This window comes from Pelodiscus sinensis, chromosome 7, assembly GCF_052426305.1.
Source record: "Pelodiscus sinensis isolate ZL-2025 chromosome 7, ASM5242630v1, whole genome shotgun sequence".
NCBI lineage: Eukaryota > Metazoa > Chordata > Testudines > Trionychidae > Pelodiscus > Pelodiscus sinensis.
The window spans coordinates 74,843,246-74,861,859 of NC_143058.1; the positions used below are offsets into that span (position 1 = coordinate 74,843,246).

The 18,614-nt window shown below is 44.7% G+C and overlaps 1 protein-coding gene across 1 annotated transcript; it reads right to left on the reverse strand.

The window, feature by feature from the left end:
* Positions 1-1,148: 1,148 nt before the first annotated feature.
* FTCDNL1 (formiminotransferase cyclodeaminase N-terminal like) lies at positions 1,149-17,183 on the reverse strand. Its single transcript, XM_089779560.1, has 3 exons — positions 17,063-17,183; positions 13,434-13,529; positions 1,149-2,748 (listed from the first exon to the last, which is right to left on the reverse strand). The coding sequence occupies exons 1-3, from the start codon at positions 17,181-17,183 to the stop codon at positions 2,234-2,236; spliced, it is 732 nt and encodes a 243-aa protein (XP_089635686.1). The 3' UTR covers positions 1,149-2,233.
* Positions 17,184-18,614: the final 1,431 nt, after the last annotated feature.

An 18,614-nucleotide genomic window follows, 5' to 3' on the forward strand; every position in this document is an offset into this window, starting at 1 on the left:
AGAGTTTAAAGAGAAGTGAGATAAAGTCATGGAGGTTGGGTCCATGGAGTGGTATTAGCCAGGAGGTAGAAAGGGTGTCCCTGGCCTCTGTTTGTGGAAGGCTGGAGAGGGATGGCACGAGACAAATGGCTTGGTCATTGTCTTCGGTCCATCCTCTCCAGGGTCCCTAGGGTTGGTCACTGTCGGCAGACAGGCTACTGGGCTAGATGGACCTTTGGTCTGACCCAGTACGGCCATTGTAAGCTCAGGGCTCAGGGTCGGGGGTCTCACTGGACCACCTTGATTTTCATGCAAACTTGCTCCTGGGTGGCCAGGCTGGCAACTATCCTGCCCTAGACGGCCACTTTCCTGTGCCTAGTGCAGAGGTCATAGATGAGGTCCACGATATCCGCACTAGCCCAGGCGGGTGCCCGCATCTTGCGGACCCAGGCAGGCTCCCGGGAGCCGCCAGCCTGGTCCCGGGAAGAGGGGGAGGGCTGGGTGGCAGCGGGTGGCTGGCTCGAGCCGTGCCAGGTGCAGGGTCTGCTGGCTGGGTGCTGGCAGGCTTGCACCTGGCACGGGCACCATAGCCAGCCAGTGCCCCTTTAAGGGCTCTGGGGCCGGGAGAGGGGCAGACGAGTTTCCCTGGTGGTGCCCAGAGTGGCCACCAGGGCAAGCTGGGGAGGGCTAGCCTCCCACTAGTTCGAATTAAATGGATACACAGTCCTTAATTCGAACTAGTTAATTCAAACTAGGCGTTAGTCCTCGTAGAATGAGGTTTACCTAGTTCGAATTAAGTTCGAACTAGCGGATCGCGTGTGTAGCGCCTATCAAAGTTAATTCGAACTAACGTCTGTTAGTTCGAATTAACTTTGTAGTGTAGACATACCCCCAGGGCCCTGATTCTCAGAATGTGATTAGAAGTTGCCATATAAGTTTAGCCATCTCCAGGGTTATGTAAACAGGAAATTGAGGTCCAGAATGCCTGGCAAAAGAAAGGATTTAGTGCACACACTATGAAAACCTTGTACCCTCACAAAGTAAACAGTCAAACAAGTAATATTTATATCAAACAGAACAACATATAAGATCTGGTTTTGCTCAGCCAGACAGAATGATACATTTCATATAGACCTCCATTATACTGGTCCTTTTTTGACCACTGACTCCACTTCCAAGAGAGTGGAAACCAATTACTGTTGGTCAAGGCTTTCCATTCACATTTTCATTTTGTTTAAACTAATTTATATTAAAGTATTTCCCTCGTTTGCATCCTAAACATGTGTCATCATAAAAAAGCATTATCCAGTAGCAGCTGTGTTTTCTGTCTTCGATCTAAAAGAAACCGATGCGTGGGAGGACATACAGAATTTATGGTATATACAAAAAGAAAGTTTGTTGGTAAAACCATATCTATTACATTTCAGTTCTGGGTGCTATCAAAGCAATGATAAATGATGGAGCAAGTGTGAATCCTGACCAAAAAAAAAAAAAAAAAAGTTTTGGGAAAGAAGGGAAACTGGGCATCAGGCAATTTGAGTTCTATCCCAAAATGTTGTTATTGACTTGCTGTGTAGCCTGGGACAAGTCATTTAATTTCACAGTGCCTCAAGTTTTCCTGTTTGCAAAATGAGAATATTTATATTTAATCGCCTTTGAAAAGTGTTTTGAGATCCTCGGGTGACAGGAATTACAGACCAGACGGGTACCTATTAGCTACATTTGTATTTATTCTCGCAATATACGAAGTATTAGCTGCATAAACTAAGATAAGTGGGATCAACACCTAATCACTGCTATCGTCCCAAGGAAAGAGAGAACCTTTTCCACTGTCCCCTCAGATTCAAGGCCCCACCTCCCTGAACTCCAGACAAGCAGGTTTTCCCCTGTTAGCGCGATGAAGCTTTGAACATTGACATAGATTACCAAATTATTGATAGATGAGCTACCAGTGTTCCCAGCAAATATCTGGATCCCAAGGAAGTGGGACATTTGATCACTAGACTGCTAGTTAAAACCAACCGTACCTGTCCCCCCAGAAATAGGCCTGATAAACCATCTTCGGTTTTCTGTGGTAGCATATAAAACCATCCACTGGGGGCAGTCAAATCACACTTGTAAGCATGAAATAATCCCGGCTTTGCAACTATACATTTGGGTCTCCCCACATAAAGAAAATAATGTGGATTTTTAATTAGTAAGGATGATAATTTTTAACATTTCATGAGTTATAACTGCTGAGATAAAATGCACATCACATAAACTTGCCTTCCCTCACCCTCCAGAATTCTCCAATGCCTTTCTTTAATGCATATGTGGCACAGTGCTTACATTCCTCTGGGGTAAATCCAACTAATGCTGCCCCGACAGTATTTATCCCATAATTGTGGGCTAATTTTTTAATGAGTGCCTCTATAGATTGAGGGGATACATAAGAAAAAGTCTTCCCAAGAACACAGTATGAAATGTACCCAGAGTCTTCATGTAGGGTCAGTGTATTGTCTTGGTCTTCAAAGCTCTCCACATTACAAGCTATTTCAATTTTCCCATTATGGGGAAAAACCATAGTCTGGACACCCTTTAAGCCACTTGGATTGATGCCTCGGACAGCACATGCTATATCTTTTCCTGTAGCCATGTCTTGGGTGTCTATAGTCACATTGCAATTCATCACATAGGGGCTGGCTCCGACACCTATAACCAGCAGAAAAACAGATGAGTCAATCAGAACAATCCTTCTTATGAATTCCTGTGACTTTGCCTTTGCATCTATTTTCATATTTATAATTTATTGAAGCCAGATTCTTGAATGTGCCCTAATGATTCCAATTGATTTACACATATGAAACTAAACCTGGTCCTCTTAGTAATTATTTTAAACACATTTTATAGTTGTAATTCTATGCTCCTTGATTTCAAACCAATTTTTCATGAATACAAGTATCCCAACATGTAAATACTTATGTTTTTCCTTTTATTCTCCATCTCAAGAACATTTTGTTTTGCTTTCTTACCCTGATGCTTGCTAAAGTAGCAATCCCTTTGCTATACAGGGAAACAGACTTTTTGAAACAAGACTAAGCACATTTCTTTCCCACCACCCCCACATTGTAAAGGCTTATGTATATAATATTTCAGCTTCTAATGACAGTCCCCTGGGTCTAACTCTTGGGAATTTGGCATGAATTAATTAGATTAGAGTTGATTTCATCAATATTAAATTTCTCTCCTTCTTTCTAAATGCAATGGGCCAAACATTTATCCTACATTCTTGCAGGAAGTAAATCAGTTCAGAGTAGTGTTTACAGATCCCAACAAGATGAGGGCCTCATTGTGTTAGGGGCAGTACACACAAACGAGGCAATCCTATTCCAAAGTGCTGTCTAGTGATGGAAGAAAGCGTCAAAGAGAAATGAATTGTCCTCCCAAAGGTTACACAGTTGGACAATCAGAAGCCAGGTCTCCCAAAGTCTAGTCCAGTGCTCTCTCCTGGATTTAAATGCAACCCAAAACAATCAGCTTGGTTATAACCAGTCTGCAAACAACAAGAAGCAAGACCAAATTCAGATAAATTATTCATTCTCCCTGCTCTACTATGTATCAGGGAAGTGTACAAAGCCTAAAGATTCTAATTTTGCTATTTAAAAAAAATTCTGACTCATGTACTGTACAGCTGGTGATCCCAATGCCACCAAGAACTCAGCAATTAACCAATAGTGATGTAAACTCTTTATGCCAGATTGTTTAAGCACAGAGAAAACAAATGCACATAATTAAGATCTGATGTGTACTTTCCCCCACACATAAATGCAATATTTGTGTTTGGGTACTGGCAGAAATGACTGTGAACTATGGTATTAATGTCTGGTTTAAAGATGCTTGTGGCAGGCTCATGTCTGAAGCAACAAAACTAAAAATGTATTCAGACAAAACAATGGTAAAAAGCCCATTAGAAAAATAAAAAGCAGTGGTCACAGAAGAAAACATGTATTACTTTCTCAAAAAATGATTCACATATTATAACTTTTCTTAAACAGGATCCAAACACTGTCATTCTCAATAAAGTTAAATGCACTGCGAGTGCTCTTTCCCCCCATTAGCATACAAAAAGCTTTATTTCGTCTGAAGGAGAGTAGATAACTTAGTAATGGTTCTGCTTATTATCTCAGGATGTTTTTCAGATTAAATAAATTGGTAGTAATTGGCAGGGACACCCAGCTGGTTTCATGCACAGGCCTTATTCATCAAGGGATTTTGGTTCAAGAAATCTGGATTAGACCATAAATAACGGAGTGAATCGCCAACAGACCACCATGCAACTGGGACACACTATGGAGAAGTCCTCACTGAAATTGTAACATTGCTGCACCTGAATAAAGTGTGTTGACAACACGCTGGGGACATTTGGGAGTGTTTGCTCACACAGCCAGTTCTACCAAATATATACTTGCTTGCAACGTGCATGTGCATGCAGGCGTACACACATATACCCATTCTGTACCTGCGCCAGTGGCTTTTGAGAGACATCCACTAGACAGAAGACAGCTGAACTAGAACATTAAAGAATGTCAGGGACTGGATTCCCTATCGTCTTCCTGCTGTTTGTGGGGTTTTGGCAGTCACTTAGGTGCAGCTTCCTGCCAGAACTGGGACAGTATAATGGAGATCAATCTTACTGCTTCACTGGCAGCCTGAACAAAAATAAAACCCCACAAAGCAGCACTGAGCTCTTTCCTCTCTCCCCCTGGTTTCAAAGCAAACTAGTCAGTTTGTTTCGTAATCAATCCTGCAGCGCTTTGAAAGAACAAAAATAAGCTGGACACACATTAGGTATTGGCCTACCAACGAGCAGAAACAAAGATTTGGAGCACAGCAACGCGAAACTTTGGTATGATGCCCCAAAGCAGATGACACAGGCATGATTCTGGTTTTTAAGCACACCTAGGTTGGCCTTCAGATGAAATTGGTCTGTTGTATGCGCCTGTACCTCACTTATTGTTTCTTGACTCAAATCCCACCACTTGTCTATACCCTGGGGTAATGCATATTGCATAGGGGTATGAGTACAAAAGCACACTAATGCATTGCACATTAACTAGTCCATATAGACCCTGTCGGTGTGTGCTAAATGCTCCCTATTGCATTTCAGTGTAGTCATTTGTGTTTCATACAGCATTAGATACAATGTTAGGGTACGTCTACACTACATGCCTCTGTCGCCAGAGGCATGTCGATTTGTTTATTCAGCAAAGGCAAATGAAGCCGCGATTTAAATGATCGCGGCTTCATTTACATTTACATGGCTGCCGCACTGAGCCGACAAACAGCTGATCAGCTGTTTGTCGGCTCGCGCGCTAGTCTGGACGTTCCCCCTGTCGACATCAAAGCCCTTTGTCGGCAGCCCCGGTAAACCTCATTCCACAAGGAATAAAGTGGTGCAAACTGTTAAAGTCATGTTAAAGCCTGAGGAAAGTTGAACATGTACCTCTAAACCTTATTCTAGACAAGGACAGAGATAGAATTCAAGGAATATTATCCGCCTTGTTCTTCATCAGTCCTGTCAATAGAATTGTGGCTCTAGAATAGGGGTGGGCAATCATTTTTGCAGGGGGGGGCCACTTCACAAATGCTGGCACATGGTCACGGACTGACTCCAGAGTCCCGGGAAGGGGCAGAGCCTGGGGCGGAAGAGGTGGGGCTGAGGTTATAGAGGGAGCGAAAGAGTGAGAGTTTGTAAGTGAAAGAGAGACACTTTGTGTGAGAGACAGACTTTGTGACACAGATTGAATGTGTGTAGCACAGAGACTGGGAGAGTGTGTAGGGCAGTGTGTGTGTGACAATGACTGTGTGTGGCACAGAGACGGGGAGAGTGTGTGGGGCAGTGTGTGTGTGATACAGTGACTGAGTGTGTGGCACAGAGACGGGGAGAGTGTGTGGGGCAGTGTGTGTGTGATACAGTGACTGAGTGTATGGCACAGAGACTGGGAGAGCGTGTGGGGCAGTGTGTGTGTGATACAGTGACTGAGTGTATGGCACAGAGACTGGGAGAGCGTGTGGGGCAGTGTGTGTGTGACAATGACTGTGTGTGGCACAGAGACTGGGAGAGTGTGTGGGGCAGTGTGTGTGTGATACAGTGACTGAGTGTGTGGCACAGAGACTGGGAGAGTGTGTGGGGCAGTGTGTGTGTGACAGTGACTGAGTGTATGGCACAGAGACTGGGAGAGTGTGTGGGGCAGTGTGTGTGTGACAATGACTGTGTGTGGCACAGAGACTGGGAGAGTGTGTGGGGCAGTGTGTGTGTGATACAGTGACTGAGTGTGTGGCACAGAGACTGGGAGAGTGTGTGGGGCAGTGTGTGTGTGTGACAGTGACTGAGTGTATGGCACAGAGACTGGGAGAGCGTGTGGGGCAGTGTGTGTGTGATACAGTGACTGAGTGTGTGGCACAGAGACGGGGAGAGCGTGTGGGGCAGTGTGTGTGTGACAGTGACTGTGTGTGGCACAGAGACTGGGAGAGTGTGTGGGGCAGTGTGTGTGTGACAGTGACTGAGTGTATGGCACAGAGACTGGGAGAGCGTGTGGGGCAGTGTGTGTGTGATACAGTGACTGAGTGTGTGGCACAGAGACGGGGAGAGTGTGTGGGGCAGTGTGTGTGTGACAGTGACTGAGTGTATGGCACAGAGACGGGGAGAGTGTGTGGGGCAGTGTGTGTGTGACAGTGACTGAGTGTATGGCACAGAGACGGGGAGAGTGTGTGGGGCAGTGTGTGTGTGATACAGTGACTGAGTGTATGGCACAGAGACTGGGAGAGCGTGTGGGGCAGTGTGTGTGTGACAGTGACTGTGTGTAGCACAGAGACTGGGAGAGTGTGTAGGGCAGTGTGTGTGTGACAATGACTGTGTGTGGCACAGAGACTGGGAGAGTGTGTGGGGCAGTGTGTGTGTGATACAGTGACTGAGTGTGTGGCACAGAGACGGGGAGAGTGTGTGGGGCAGTGTGTGTGTGATACAGTGACTGAGTGTGTGGCACAGAGACGGGGAGAGTGTGTGGGGCAGTGTGTGTGTGACAGTGACTGAGTGTATGGCACAGAGACGGGGAGAGTGTGTGGGGCAGTGTGTGTGTGATACAGTGACTGAGTGTATGGCACAGAGACTGGGAGAGCGTGTGGGGCAGTGTGTGTGTGACAGTGACTGTGTGTGGCACAGAGACTGGGAGAGTGTGTGGGGCAGTATGTGTGTGACAGTGACTGAGTGTATGGCACAGAGACTGGGAGAGCGTGTGGGGCAGTGTGTGTGTGATACAGTGACTGAGTGTGTGGCACAGAGACGGGGAGAGTGTGTGGGGCAGTGTGTGTGTGACAGTGACTGAGTGTATGGCACAGAGACGGGGAGAGTGTGTGGGGCAGTGTGTGTGTGACAGTGACTGAGTGTATGGCACAGAGACGGGGAGAGTGTGTGGGGCAGTGTGTGTGTGATACAGTGACTGAGTGTATGGCACAGAGACTGGGAGAGCGTGTGGGGCAGTGTGTGTGTGACAGTGACTGTGTGTGGCACAGAGACTGGGAGAGTGTGTGGGGCAGTGTGTGTGTGACAGTGACTGAGTGTATGGCACAGAGACTGGGAGAGCGTGTGGGGCAGTGTGTGTGTGATACAGTGACTGAGTGTGTGGCACAGAGACTGGGAGAGCGTGTGGGGCAGTGTGTGTGTGACAGTGACTGTGTGTGGCACAGAGACGGGGAGAGTGTGTGGGGCAGTGTGTGTGTGATAGTGACTGAGTGTATGGCACAGAGACTGGGAGAGCGTGTGGGGCAGTGTGTGTGTGACAGTGACTGAGTGTATGGCACAGAGACTGGGAGAGTGTGTGGGGCAGTGTGTGTGTGATACAGTGACTGTGTGTGGCACAGAGACTGGGAGAGTGTGTGGGGCAGTGTGTGTGTGACAGTGACTGAGTGTATGGCACAGAGACTGGGAGAGTGTGTGGGGCAGTGTGTGTTTCTGACAGTGACTGTGTGTGTGGCACAGAGATTGGGAGAGTGTGTGGGGCAGTGTGTGTGTAACAGTGAGACAGAGAGCGTGTGTGCTAAGTTTCTGTGAGAAGCTACTCTCTTTGGGTATGTCTACACTACCCCCCTAGTTCAAACTAGTGGGGGTAATGTAGTCATACGGAATTGCAAATGAAGCCCGGGATTTGAATTTCCCGGGCTTCATTTGCATGAAGCCGGCCGGAGCCATTTTTAAATGCCAGCTAGTTCGGACTGCGTGCCGCGCGGCTACACACGGCACGAACTAGCTAGTTCGGAATAGGAAGCCTAATCCGAACTAGCTAGTTCGTGCCATGTGTAGCCGCGCGGCACGCAGTCCGAACTAGCCGGCATTTAAAAATGGCGCCGGCCGGCTTCATGCAAATGAAGCAGCAATGACACTGTTTCCTAACAAATGCAAAAGAGACAATTAGGAGTCAGTCAAACCTGTGTTTCCCATGGGAAACACAATGAAATAATGAGAAAGTTACATCTCACTTAACATCAAAACAGAGGCAGGTAGATAAACTTGATCACTGATGTCTCTATATCGCTGACAGGACCGGCATAAAAATCTCACTTTTTCTTTCAACTATGGCTTTGTGTGACAGGGCACCTGCCCTGCACTGGCCCTTTAAGACCAGGACTCAGGCCCTGAGACGGGGCTAGAAAGAAAGAGGCCAGCTGGAGCTATTTGGGGCTAGGCAGAGCCCAGCTGGCAAGCAACTATCTAGGGCAGTACAATTGGCTTGGGGAAGCCAGCTGAACCCATTAGGGGAGTGAGAGCCCAGCTGGCAGGTATATATAGAGAAGCACAGGTTGCTTAGGGGAGGCCAGTAGAGGGCTGACTGCAGAGGGAGCAGGATCTCCTTGGAGGGAGACAGCGGAAGGAGAAGGACTGGAGCAGGGTGCTCTTACCCAGTGGTTGCCAGTGGCTCCAGGAGGGGCTGGGGGGAAGGTGGAGGTGAGTTGGCGCCACCTGGAGACTGCCGGCTGAGGGGACGCTGGCCTGGAGATCGCAGCCAGCTGGACAAGTCCAGGGGAAGGAAGCCCGGGGATCCAGGTAGGAAGTGGCCCAGGGTAGGAGCGGGAGCTGGCCTGAGAACCTCGGTGTGTTTTGGCTGGATGGCCCTGCTGAGGGAGTGACCCGTTACCTGGTTGCTCACAGGGCCCTGGGCTGGGGCCTGGTGGAGTAGGGTGAGCCCGGGTTCCCCTACCTGGGGTGTGCCCTGTTACAACAGTTAGAAACTGCTTTGTGGACTTGGCCTTGCTTAAAGGGCCAGTTATATACTGCTGTGTGCCTATGATGAGCAACCCATACAGACTGTAACTTGCCCTGAGAGGGGCTATGAGGACAGTCAAGGGGCACTGAGGCACATTGGGGGTGTCCACCCCTTATACTTTGCCACAAGCCTCTTGCATCAGACAGTGCACTGTTCTGTACCCTCAGAACAGCACTGGAAGAAGAATCTGAGTCAAAATGTGTCTCCTAGTTTTCTCCAGCTGTGGGCATGCCAGCCCCATGCCCAGTACAGTGTCTCTCCCTCAGCACTCACTGGCACGGCTGAACTGGCTTGTGCCTGGGGATGACAGTAGAGTTAATGATTTGCCCATACTCTGCCCATCCATGGGAAGGCAAGCAGAAGCTACCTTCCCCCACCTGACACTGGTACTTGCAAAACAGGAAAATGGCACAGGGGTGTAAAAAGGATACCATATATCCTTTATGCAGGAACAAAAAAATGGGCTGTAAAATATTAGTGATTTCAAAATTGATTCATGATAAAATAAACACACACAAGCCATTGAAAACTTGACATTTGAGACATTTTTAAATGAGAGCTCTCGGGGCATGTCTACACTAGCCCCCTAGTTCGAACTAGGGTGGTTAATGTAGGCATTCGAAGTTGCAAATGAAGCAAGGGATTTAAATATCCCGGGCTTTATTTGCATCTTCCTGGCTGGTTGCCATGTTTTGAAACTTACGAGCTTGAACTAACTGCCTGCATAAACACGTGGCAGGGAAATGGGCATTTGAATTAAAGCCCTAAATCGAACTAGCTGTTAAACCTCATTGCAGAAGGAATAACAAGTAGTTCGATTTAGGGCTTTAATTCGAACTACCGGGTCCCTGCCGCGTGTAGAGCCGGGCAGTTAGTCCAGACTTGTAAATTTCAAAAATGGCGACCGGCTGGGACGATGCAAATCAAGCATGGGATATTGAAATCCCGGGCTTGATTTGCAACTTGGAATGCCTACATTAGCCTCCCTAGTTTGAACTAGGGGGCTAGTGTAGACATACCCTGAGAGTTTAGTAGCAGGATAGCACTGCAGTGAAGTAGACCAATCAGAACAGGGTGGAGAGGGAGTGATGGAAATCGCCTGAAGGAGATGGGAAGTCACCAGAGGAGGAATCCTCTGTATTGTCTATTACAATCTTGTAAGGACAAGAAGAAGAAAAAAATGACCCCATAATTTCCCCACCCCAAAGTCCAGAGAAGTATTCACCAATGGCATAAAAGAGAAACTGCTTTTATTAATCAACATTGAAATAAAAGAGGAATGAGTGAATCAAATTTCAATTTGCAAAAGCTCTTCTTTTTAAGAAGGGAGGCCCCAATCCCTGGCAGCAGCCGCCAGCCCACCAGCCACGTGGTTCCAATCCCTGGCGGCAGCCGGAACAGCAGCCCCCCAATGTGGCCTCGGACCTGGCAGCAGCCGGAGCAGCCACCCCGTAATGTGGCTTTGGCCCCGCCCACTCACCTTCCAGATCCAACAGCTCTGCAAAGAAGGTGGACGGGTTTCAAATTTTTTTGCACGGCCGTGCAGGCGTACACCTTAGAGGGAACACTAGTGCAGCCCTGTCCTAAAGCTTAGTCAGAATAATACTTCTGTTCTGGAGATCACATGAAGGGATTCTATCTGAAAACACAACTCAATTGAAACCAAGTGTGAGTTAAAACCACACTCAGATTCTTGCTCCAGGACTAAAGTGGTACAGATAATTTCTTTCTAATTCATTCTAGTACCATTTTTTTCCCCAGCTGATCTTCAAAAAAATGTGTTAATGAAATTTCAAGGTCCTGTAACTCTTAGAAATGTGCTTACCTAAAGAAAGCTGTGCATCACACACACACTCAATGAAATAAAAATCTCATCACAAGGCAATTAATGTTGTATCCTGCTGTTTTTGGTTTCAGTCCAAACTCAATAACAGTTTATTTTAGTGATGTCCTGAATGCTGAAATGTGTAATATCTGCCGGTTTATTCTGCTTTCTGCTTAATTCACTGTTTTCATGTACATGTCAAATAGCTTTATAGCACCTTTTTATGGGTGGGGAAGTAAGTTGTATTTTTATTTCTCTATCATATTTAAAAATAAATTAGGTTGCTAAGTGACAACAATGTACTTACTTATCACATTGTTTATAAAAAACATACCTATTAATTTTCTCCATTGAGTGCTAAGAGGATAAATCTAATATTGGTTAAAATGTGCATATAATCTGGGCAAACAAAAGAATGTATTGTCTTCAGAATAATCTTACCTATATAAAATAAAAGTCCAGGATCAGAATATTTTCTTTTTAAGGAAAATGTTCAGCGGATATATTTGTGCATTAGACTTTTTGGGGAAAACTTAAAATTGCTTTTTTATTGCAGAATAATATTGTATATGCGGTTTCATTAGATAAGTGCATACTATAATTTAGAGTAAACTGATATACCTGAACTAGCATTAGAAATTAATGAACACGGAACATTAATGAGAACATGTATTATTCTGTTTCCTTTTCAGAAGGGCATTGGGCTGTGTTTATATTTTGAGATTACTAATAGAAAAACAGTGTTCATTGGGGTCAGTTAAGGTTGTTGTTATGGATGAGTAATTACAATTAAAGCAACAAGCACAAACACACATCCATTTTTTAAATAAAAGGAAATTCTACCTGGTGATGGTGTAAAGATTACTGTAAAATATCACTGTGAAGTTTATCAAAATATGAGTCTGACCATGCTAACAAAGAAACCACTAGGAAACTCCATGGGAAAACAAATCTCTGTCACTCTCACACAGTGTGTGTCTCTGTCATTCTCACAAACACACACTGTCCTTCCCTCTCATCTACTGACCTGACACATGTGGGGGGTTGGTACTACTTTTATGGCTCGCAAAGTGGGTTATATTTAGTGTTTGACTAGTCTGTGTATTTCATAACTCTCATTTCTCTCTTATGCTTAAGTTTAAATTGTTTGAGTAGTGAGTTCTAACATGCTGAACCTCTCATGGCTGAAGTAATTATCCCTGTGATAACTGTGCTCCTGGAAGTGGCTGGCATGTCCCTGCAGCCCGAGAAAATCAGAGCAGGGGTTCTCCACATATTGTCCTGGCCTGTGGACACCACTCCTGTAGCTCCCATTGATCAATAACAGAGCACCACAGCCAGTGGAGCCATGGCTGTACATGCCCGTTGCTTTCAGGAGCAGTGTAGGGCCAGGGCAGGAGTAGCCCTGCCTTAATTCTGTTGTCTATCCCTGGGGCAATTATCCAGCCACTCCCACGGTGGGCAGAGGGGGGGAAAGGACTCAAGCCCCCAACCCTGTGTTCTTCAGACAAATGCCCAAGCTCCTAGAACACACCCCACCTCACTATCTTCAGGTTGTCCCCTCCCACACTCCGAACCCCTTGGCCCAGGACCAGAGCCTGCACCCCAACCCCCACCCCAGCCTGATGAAAATGAATGGGATTTGGGGGTGGAGTGAGCAGGGTGAGGCCACAGAGAAGGAGTAAAGAGGGCAGGGCCTAAGAGAAGCAGGGGAAGGAAGCCAGGCAAGGATATTTGGGTTTGAGGTAGATCTTACATTGCACTTCAGTTGAAAAAGTGATCTTGTGGTTAAAAAGACTGGAGACCACTGGTATAGACATATATACCACTTTTTCCTATTTCAGTTATCCAAACAAGATCCACGTTAACCTCACACCAAAAGCTCTGAACAACTTCCTTGGAAGTGTATAAACAAAATGGATACCCATTTTGGAATGCTTGGATATAACCTGCATTTAACCTTATTTATTTAGGGGAAGATTTTTAGAGGCATGAAGAACTGGATGGATACTATTCATCTCTGTGTGAGAGAATCTCCTCAACAGCGTGATAAAATTCACATTCTTATATTTTCTGAGAAACTTTATCCCATCACCAGGCAGTTTTCCCCTTTTCAAAATAGCGTGTTTGGGGCTTGCTACTTACAGAATGTCCAGCTCAGACAATTCCAACTCCCAACTTATCCAGGAAGTCTCCAGCTAGTTAAAAGTGAAGGAAACCAGAGGTGAGCCCTGTCTTGCCCCAGGCAGTCAGTCTAAGCAGAAGTTAACAGAAGGCAAGAGGATTTTTGAAGTATAAAAATATTTAAACAACATAACACATCTTACCTAACATATCAATGGGAGCTGCAATGGTTATGACTGATCTGTTGTAATCATAATCAGAAAATATATTAAGTACTGTGGTCTGAGAATGTTTCTGTCCTGTGGGAGAAAAAACAAGAGATTTTAGACTTTTCATGCATGTCAAAAGGCAGATGTTTAAGATATTGATTTGCCAGTCACTTGAGCATGTGCTGAACTTTATGGGGCTTAGGTACATGTTTCAGGTTGAGTTTTTGGAACCCAGATCCTCAAAGGTATTTAGAAACCCCATTGCCTTTGCACGTAGGCCTAAGTGTTTTGCTTAACAATCACAGACATAAACATGTCCTTATATACATAGACTCATAGAATCGTAGGGCTGGAAGAGACCTCAGGAGGTAATTGAGTCCAACCCCCTGCCCAAAACAGGACCAACCTTAACTAAATCATCCCAGCCAGGGCTTTGTCAAGCCGGGACTTAAAAACCTCTAGGGATGGAGATTCCACCACCTCCCTAGGTAACCCATTCCGGTGCTTCACCACCCTCCTAGTGAAATAGTTTTTCCTAATATCCAACCTAGACCTCCCCCACTGTAACTTGAGACCATTGCTTCTTGTTCTGCCATCTGTCACTACTGAGAACAGCCTCTCTCCATCCTCTTTGGAACCTCCCTTCAGGAAGTTGAAGGCTCCTATCAAATCCCCCCTCACTCTTCTCTTCTTCAGACTAAATAATCCCAAATCCCTCACCCTCTCCTCATAGGCCATGTTCTCCAGCCCCATAATCATTTTGGTTGCCCTCCGCTGGCCCCTCTCCAATGCGTCCTCATTTTTTCTATACTGGGGGGCCCAGAATTGGACGTAATAGTCTAGATGTGGCCTCACCAGTGCCGAATAAAGGGGAATAATCACTTTGATTAATGGGGGCCTAAAATATTGTGTCTCTTTATTTAGAGTATTCATGATGTGTATTGAAGCCTTCAGGAATTCCAATCTACAAATAAAGAGGTTGCTCCTTGTGTACGTAGTCCATTGACTTCAACAGGACTGCTTGTATGAATTAGGAGGAATGAGTTTCCCAGGCCTGTTTCTGCAATTCCCTCCATGTTTTCACTGAACACTTCCTCACTGACATCAAGTGCATGCTGCACCTCTGGGCCCGTGTTCTATGGCTACACTGCAGCTGAATACATTATTGCCTTAACCCCCGCCCTGAAACCTGCACTACCACAGATCTCTGCGTCTGCCCAGAGTCCCACTGAGCTCACTCTGTGCTAGATAACTGTTTGCAGGATTAGGACCTTATTTTGTGCAGTAACTCAAAACAAACTAAATCCCAACACACTTTTGAGAATTAAAGGCTACAGCAGACAGGATCCTGGTAATAATTACTGAAAAACATGATGCAAAGATAGGGAAGGAGGCCAAATGTCGACCTCGTTTTTGTGGTTGCAATTCTCATCAAAGCTATTGGGGGCTGCATATGTGAATAGGAAGGCAGCATTTGGCCCTATGGTAAATAAATTATAACCTTCAGAAAAAAGGCCAGAGTCAGAGGGATAGTGAGATAAACTGAAGTACAACTATTTTATGAGTCATATCCACATTACCACTGCCAGACAAACCACAGAGTACCAAAGTGTACTATGAATTAAGCATCAGCCTAGAATTTTAGCCTAAAGAGCCTGATCAAATGGGAATCCTGATCAATGGGAATCCTTCAGAACAGCTTTAACTTAATTTCCTATTGAGTTATGTTGGTTTATATCAGTCACCCTGAAGCTATTTCACACACTTTTTGTTGTTTAACTTAAAAAATTACAAAAACACACAAAAAAATCTCTTAACACTTAAATACAGTAAATTTTTTATCATCTCAGGTGCTTTTTTTCCTATGATGAAAGAAAATCAGAAATGAGAGCGCATACCCTACTATTTTAGTAGTTTTGAAAATACCTCCTCTTAGGAAAAAAACATGAATTTATTTTTCAATCTGAAAAGCTTTTAGTCTCATTTTCATCCTATTCAACTAAGTAAATTCCTGAAAGAATAAAACATTCTTTCTTGAATGTCCATATATATAGGAAAAAAAAGATGACTGGCAAGCAGAGCTGTCAGCATGAATTTCAGCAGAAGTAAACTGTTTGATATACAGAGTAATGGAGTATAATAGCTGCAATTCCATTTGAAATGTTGTCACTAATAAGCTCAATAAAACTATGTGTCAAGACTTAGCTATCCATCAAGGGTTTGGCTGCCACATATTTCTTTGTATACCCGCTTAATCACAGAGACAGGTAACTTTAAGTGTTGCTGTTTCTGAAAATAATGAGCCAGAACTGGAATTTTCTCTGCGTTATCAGCAAAAATACTAAAGCTGCATATCAACATGAAAGGAGTTTTCTTCAGCATTTAACAGGTGTTTTCACAGATACTCCAATCTTCAGCCAAAATACAAACTAGTATTTAAATGCACAGAGATCAGAAAACAGTTTGAAAGAGAATACAAAAAAAATGGTTAAAAATAAACGCAATGGAGTGGCGTGATTAAATATGCATATGCTTATATGTAAATTATTTGGGACAAAGTGCTATCTTTTTAAAAGTCTTTGAAAAGTGCCATGCTGTGTTCTGGCTACCATCTAAACATGTAATAATTAAGAATTAATATACATTGGTTACTTACCTGTAGGAGGAATGTTATCATAGGACATCCAAACAATAGTTAGGTAACAACCAAACTGCTTTACTTGAAATGGTTTGATGATAACAAATACATATAACAACATATGCATTTTCTCAGACCAAGAAAATTAAACCACATTTCTCAAATTCTGAATTGTTTGCTCATATTCCCAACAAAAGCAACTGATTAGCAAAGAAGCTTTGAAACGTAGCAGATTCCAGAGAAAGTTCTCTGGCTGCACTAAAGCTTACTGTCTCAATGGCACACATTGTTCAAACAAACTATGGTTGCATCTCCTTTTAAGGGAGAAATTCACCTCTCTGCATTCAGCCAGCACAACAACTATGAACTACACAAACCCTAATTTGAGGCTTTACATGGGACTTACCTGGTGCACAGGCCTTGGGCTGCCTCTGCAGAGGGATGAATTTACCAAATATGCATATCTATATTAGTGCTAGTCAACCAAGTATTCCTGCCCAAAATCATAGTGTCAGACGCCCCCTAAGATACATAGGCAGACTTCTGCAAGGTCCAGATGCCTCTGGGCTCCTCCTTTCCCTGTCCCCAGTGGTGCCACAGAGTACTGCATCCTATTTTCTCTCTGCTACCTGCCAGAACAGCACTGCTTGTAGTAGCGGGCTGTGAGTGGAACGTCTTTGCCAGGCTCACCAGAAAAGTTAGGGGGTGAGAAGAGAGACCTGAAGGAAAGAGGGACGCAGGGAGGAACAAAGAATAAAATAAAGTGCAAAGCAAACAAAAAATTAATATACAAAATAACACAGAAAGGAGGAACAAGATAAAAAAGGGGAGTAGAGAATGCATGGGAGAGAATGGACAAAGGTGAGATTGTACATCCCTTCCCCCCAAGGGTACTACTAAGTGGAATCCAAACACCAGTCTTGGGGAGAAAGGATGGTGATGAAGCAAAGCCCTGAAGATATATTTAGGACTCTGCCGCTCTTACCGTTCTCATCATAAATAGCACTTTTAGCTATTTTCTCAACAATATCTTTTTTTCTGGCCTCTGAAATGTTTAGTAAACAGGCAGCCAAACGAAAGCTCGCTTTGGTGGAAGCCATTTTCATTCTCTGAAACAGAAGCATAATACAATATTTTTTTATCTCTCAACCTTATGCTTTCACTCATTTGTGTTTTCATTTCTGGTTTTCTTTTTTAACCCATATACTTAAAAAAAGACAATTATTTGGTAACTAAGCAACCAATGCTGCATAAATTTTCACCTCACCATCTTCTTATCACAAAGAAGAATGAAATCTTGAGCTTTATTGGAGAAGCCATCACATGTTGCAATAACACACAGGAGGGATGTGAACGACTAGTTGCTTCCCCCCCTTGCTGCCTCTATCAGAAAGAGGCAGCAGGGAGGGAGATGAGGGGGTGCTTCAAAGTGGCAGTGCCATGTAGAGCTCGGGGTCTGCTGCTTTGAAACGTTGTGAACAGCTGGCCTGGGCTGCATGTGTCGTTTCAAAGTGGCTGCACCATGTGGAGCCCAGAGTCAGCTGGGGACTCTGCTGCTGATCCCAGGCTCCATGCGGCGCTGCTGCTTTGAAACACCATTTGGAGCCTAACGCCGAGCTCCCCACGGCGTTTCACAGCAGCAGTGCCACAAGGAGCCTGGGGTCAGCAGAATCCCCAGCTGACCCTGGGCTCCACATGGCGCTGCCACTTTGAAATTCCATGGGGAGCATGGAGACAGCGGGGGACCGCTTGAATCTCCTGCTGGCCCCATGCTTCCCACAGCGCTTTCACCCTAAGGCTATTGCTACACTTCAAAGGCAGAGGCGCCCTTATCAACTAATCGAATAGTCGATGCAAATTGCATCAACTATTCAGTTAGCCAATTCATCTAACTGGAACATCCCTAACACACAGACATCATCTGTTTAGCATCAAACTCAGAACAATCATTCAAGCTATTAAAAACTGGACTATGCTTTTAAGTGCCGGTGGGAATGAGGAGTGTGCCAGGTTATCTCAAGGATATTTTACAAGCTCATTCTCACTTTATTGGCATTAGCTCTTACACTCTACTAACCAGTCTGGGTACAAAATGTTGGAGAAAGCCTAGTGAGTTACAGAAGTTAACAATCCATTGCTTTATCATAAATGAATACATATCAAACCTGTCACTGTCTACTACAGATGAATTAGTATTTAAATATCTGTTAGAATGAACAGAGGTCTAAAGATTTTATTCTACTGAGTAGAGTGACCTTCACATTTAGTTGTGAAGCACTGCATGTAGTTAGACAGCTACCACTTTCCATAGCAGCGGAGGCTTCATTTCAGTGGCAGGTGCAGTGATAGATAGATAGATAGATTAGATTAGATTAGATTTGAGAGAGTTTGTGCGTCTGTCCATCTGTGACTGTTTGTTCAAGAACTTTTCCTAAACACTAAGGCTACGTCTACACTGCCCAGTCTTGTGCAAGAACATATGCAAATGAGGAGCGGCAATGAATATCGCCACACCTCATTTGCATATGTTCTTGCGC

Excerpts from the sequence above, each read along its gene's own strand:
- FTCDNL1 (XM_089779560.1), bottom strand. The coding sequence starts at position 17,183 with ATGAAAATGGCTTCCACCAAAGCGAGCTTTCGTTTGGCTGCCTGTTTA. Across the intron at positions 13,530-17,062 it reads TGCTATTTATGATGAGAACG|GACAGAAACATTCTCAGACC; the intron begins GTAAGAGCGGCA and ends TTTCTCCCACAG. Across the intron at positions 2,749-13,433 it reads AGCTCCCATTGATATGTTAG|ATGCAAAGGCAAAGTCACAG; the intron begins GTAAGATGTGTT and ends ATATGAAAATAG.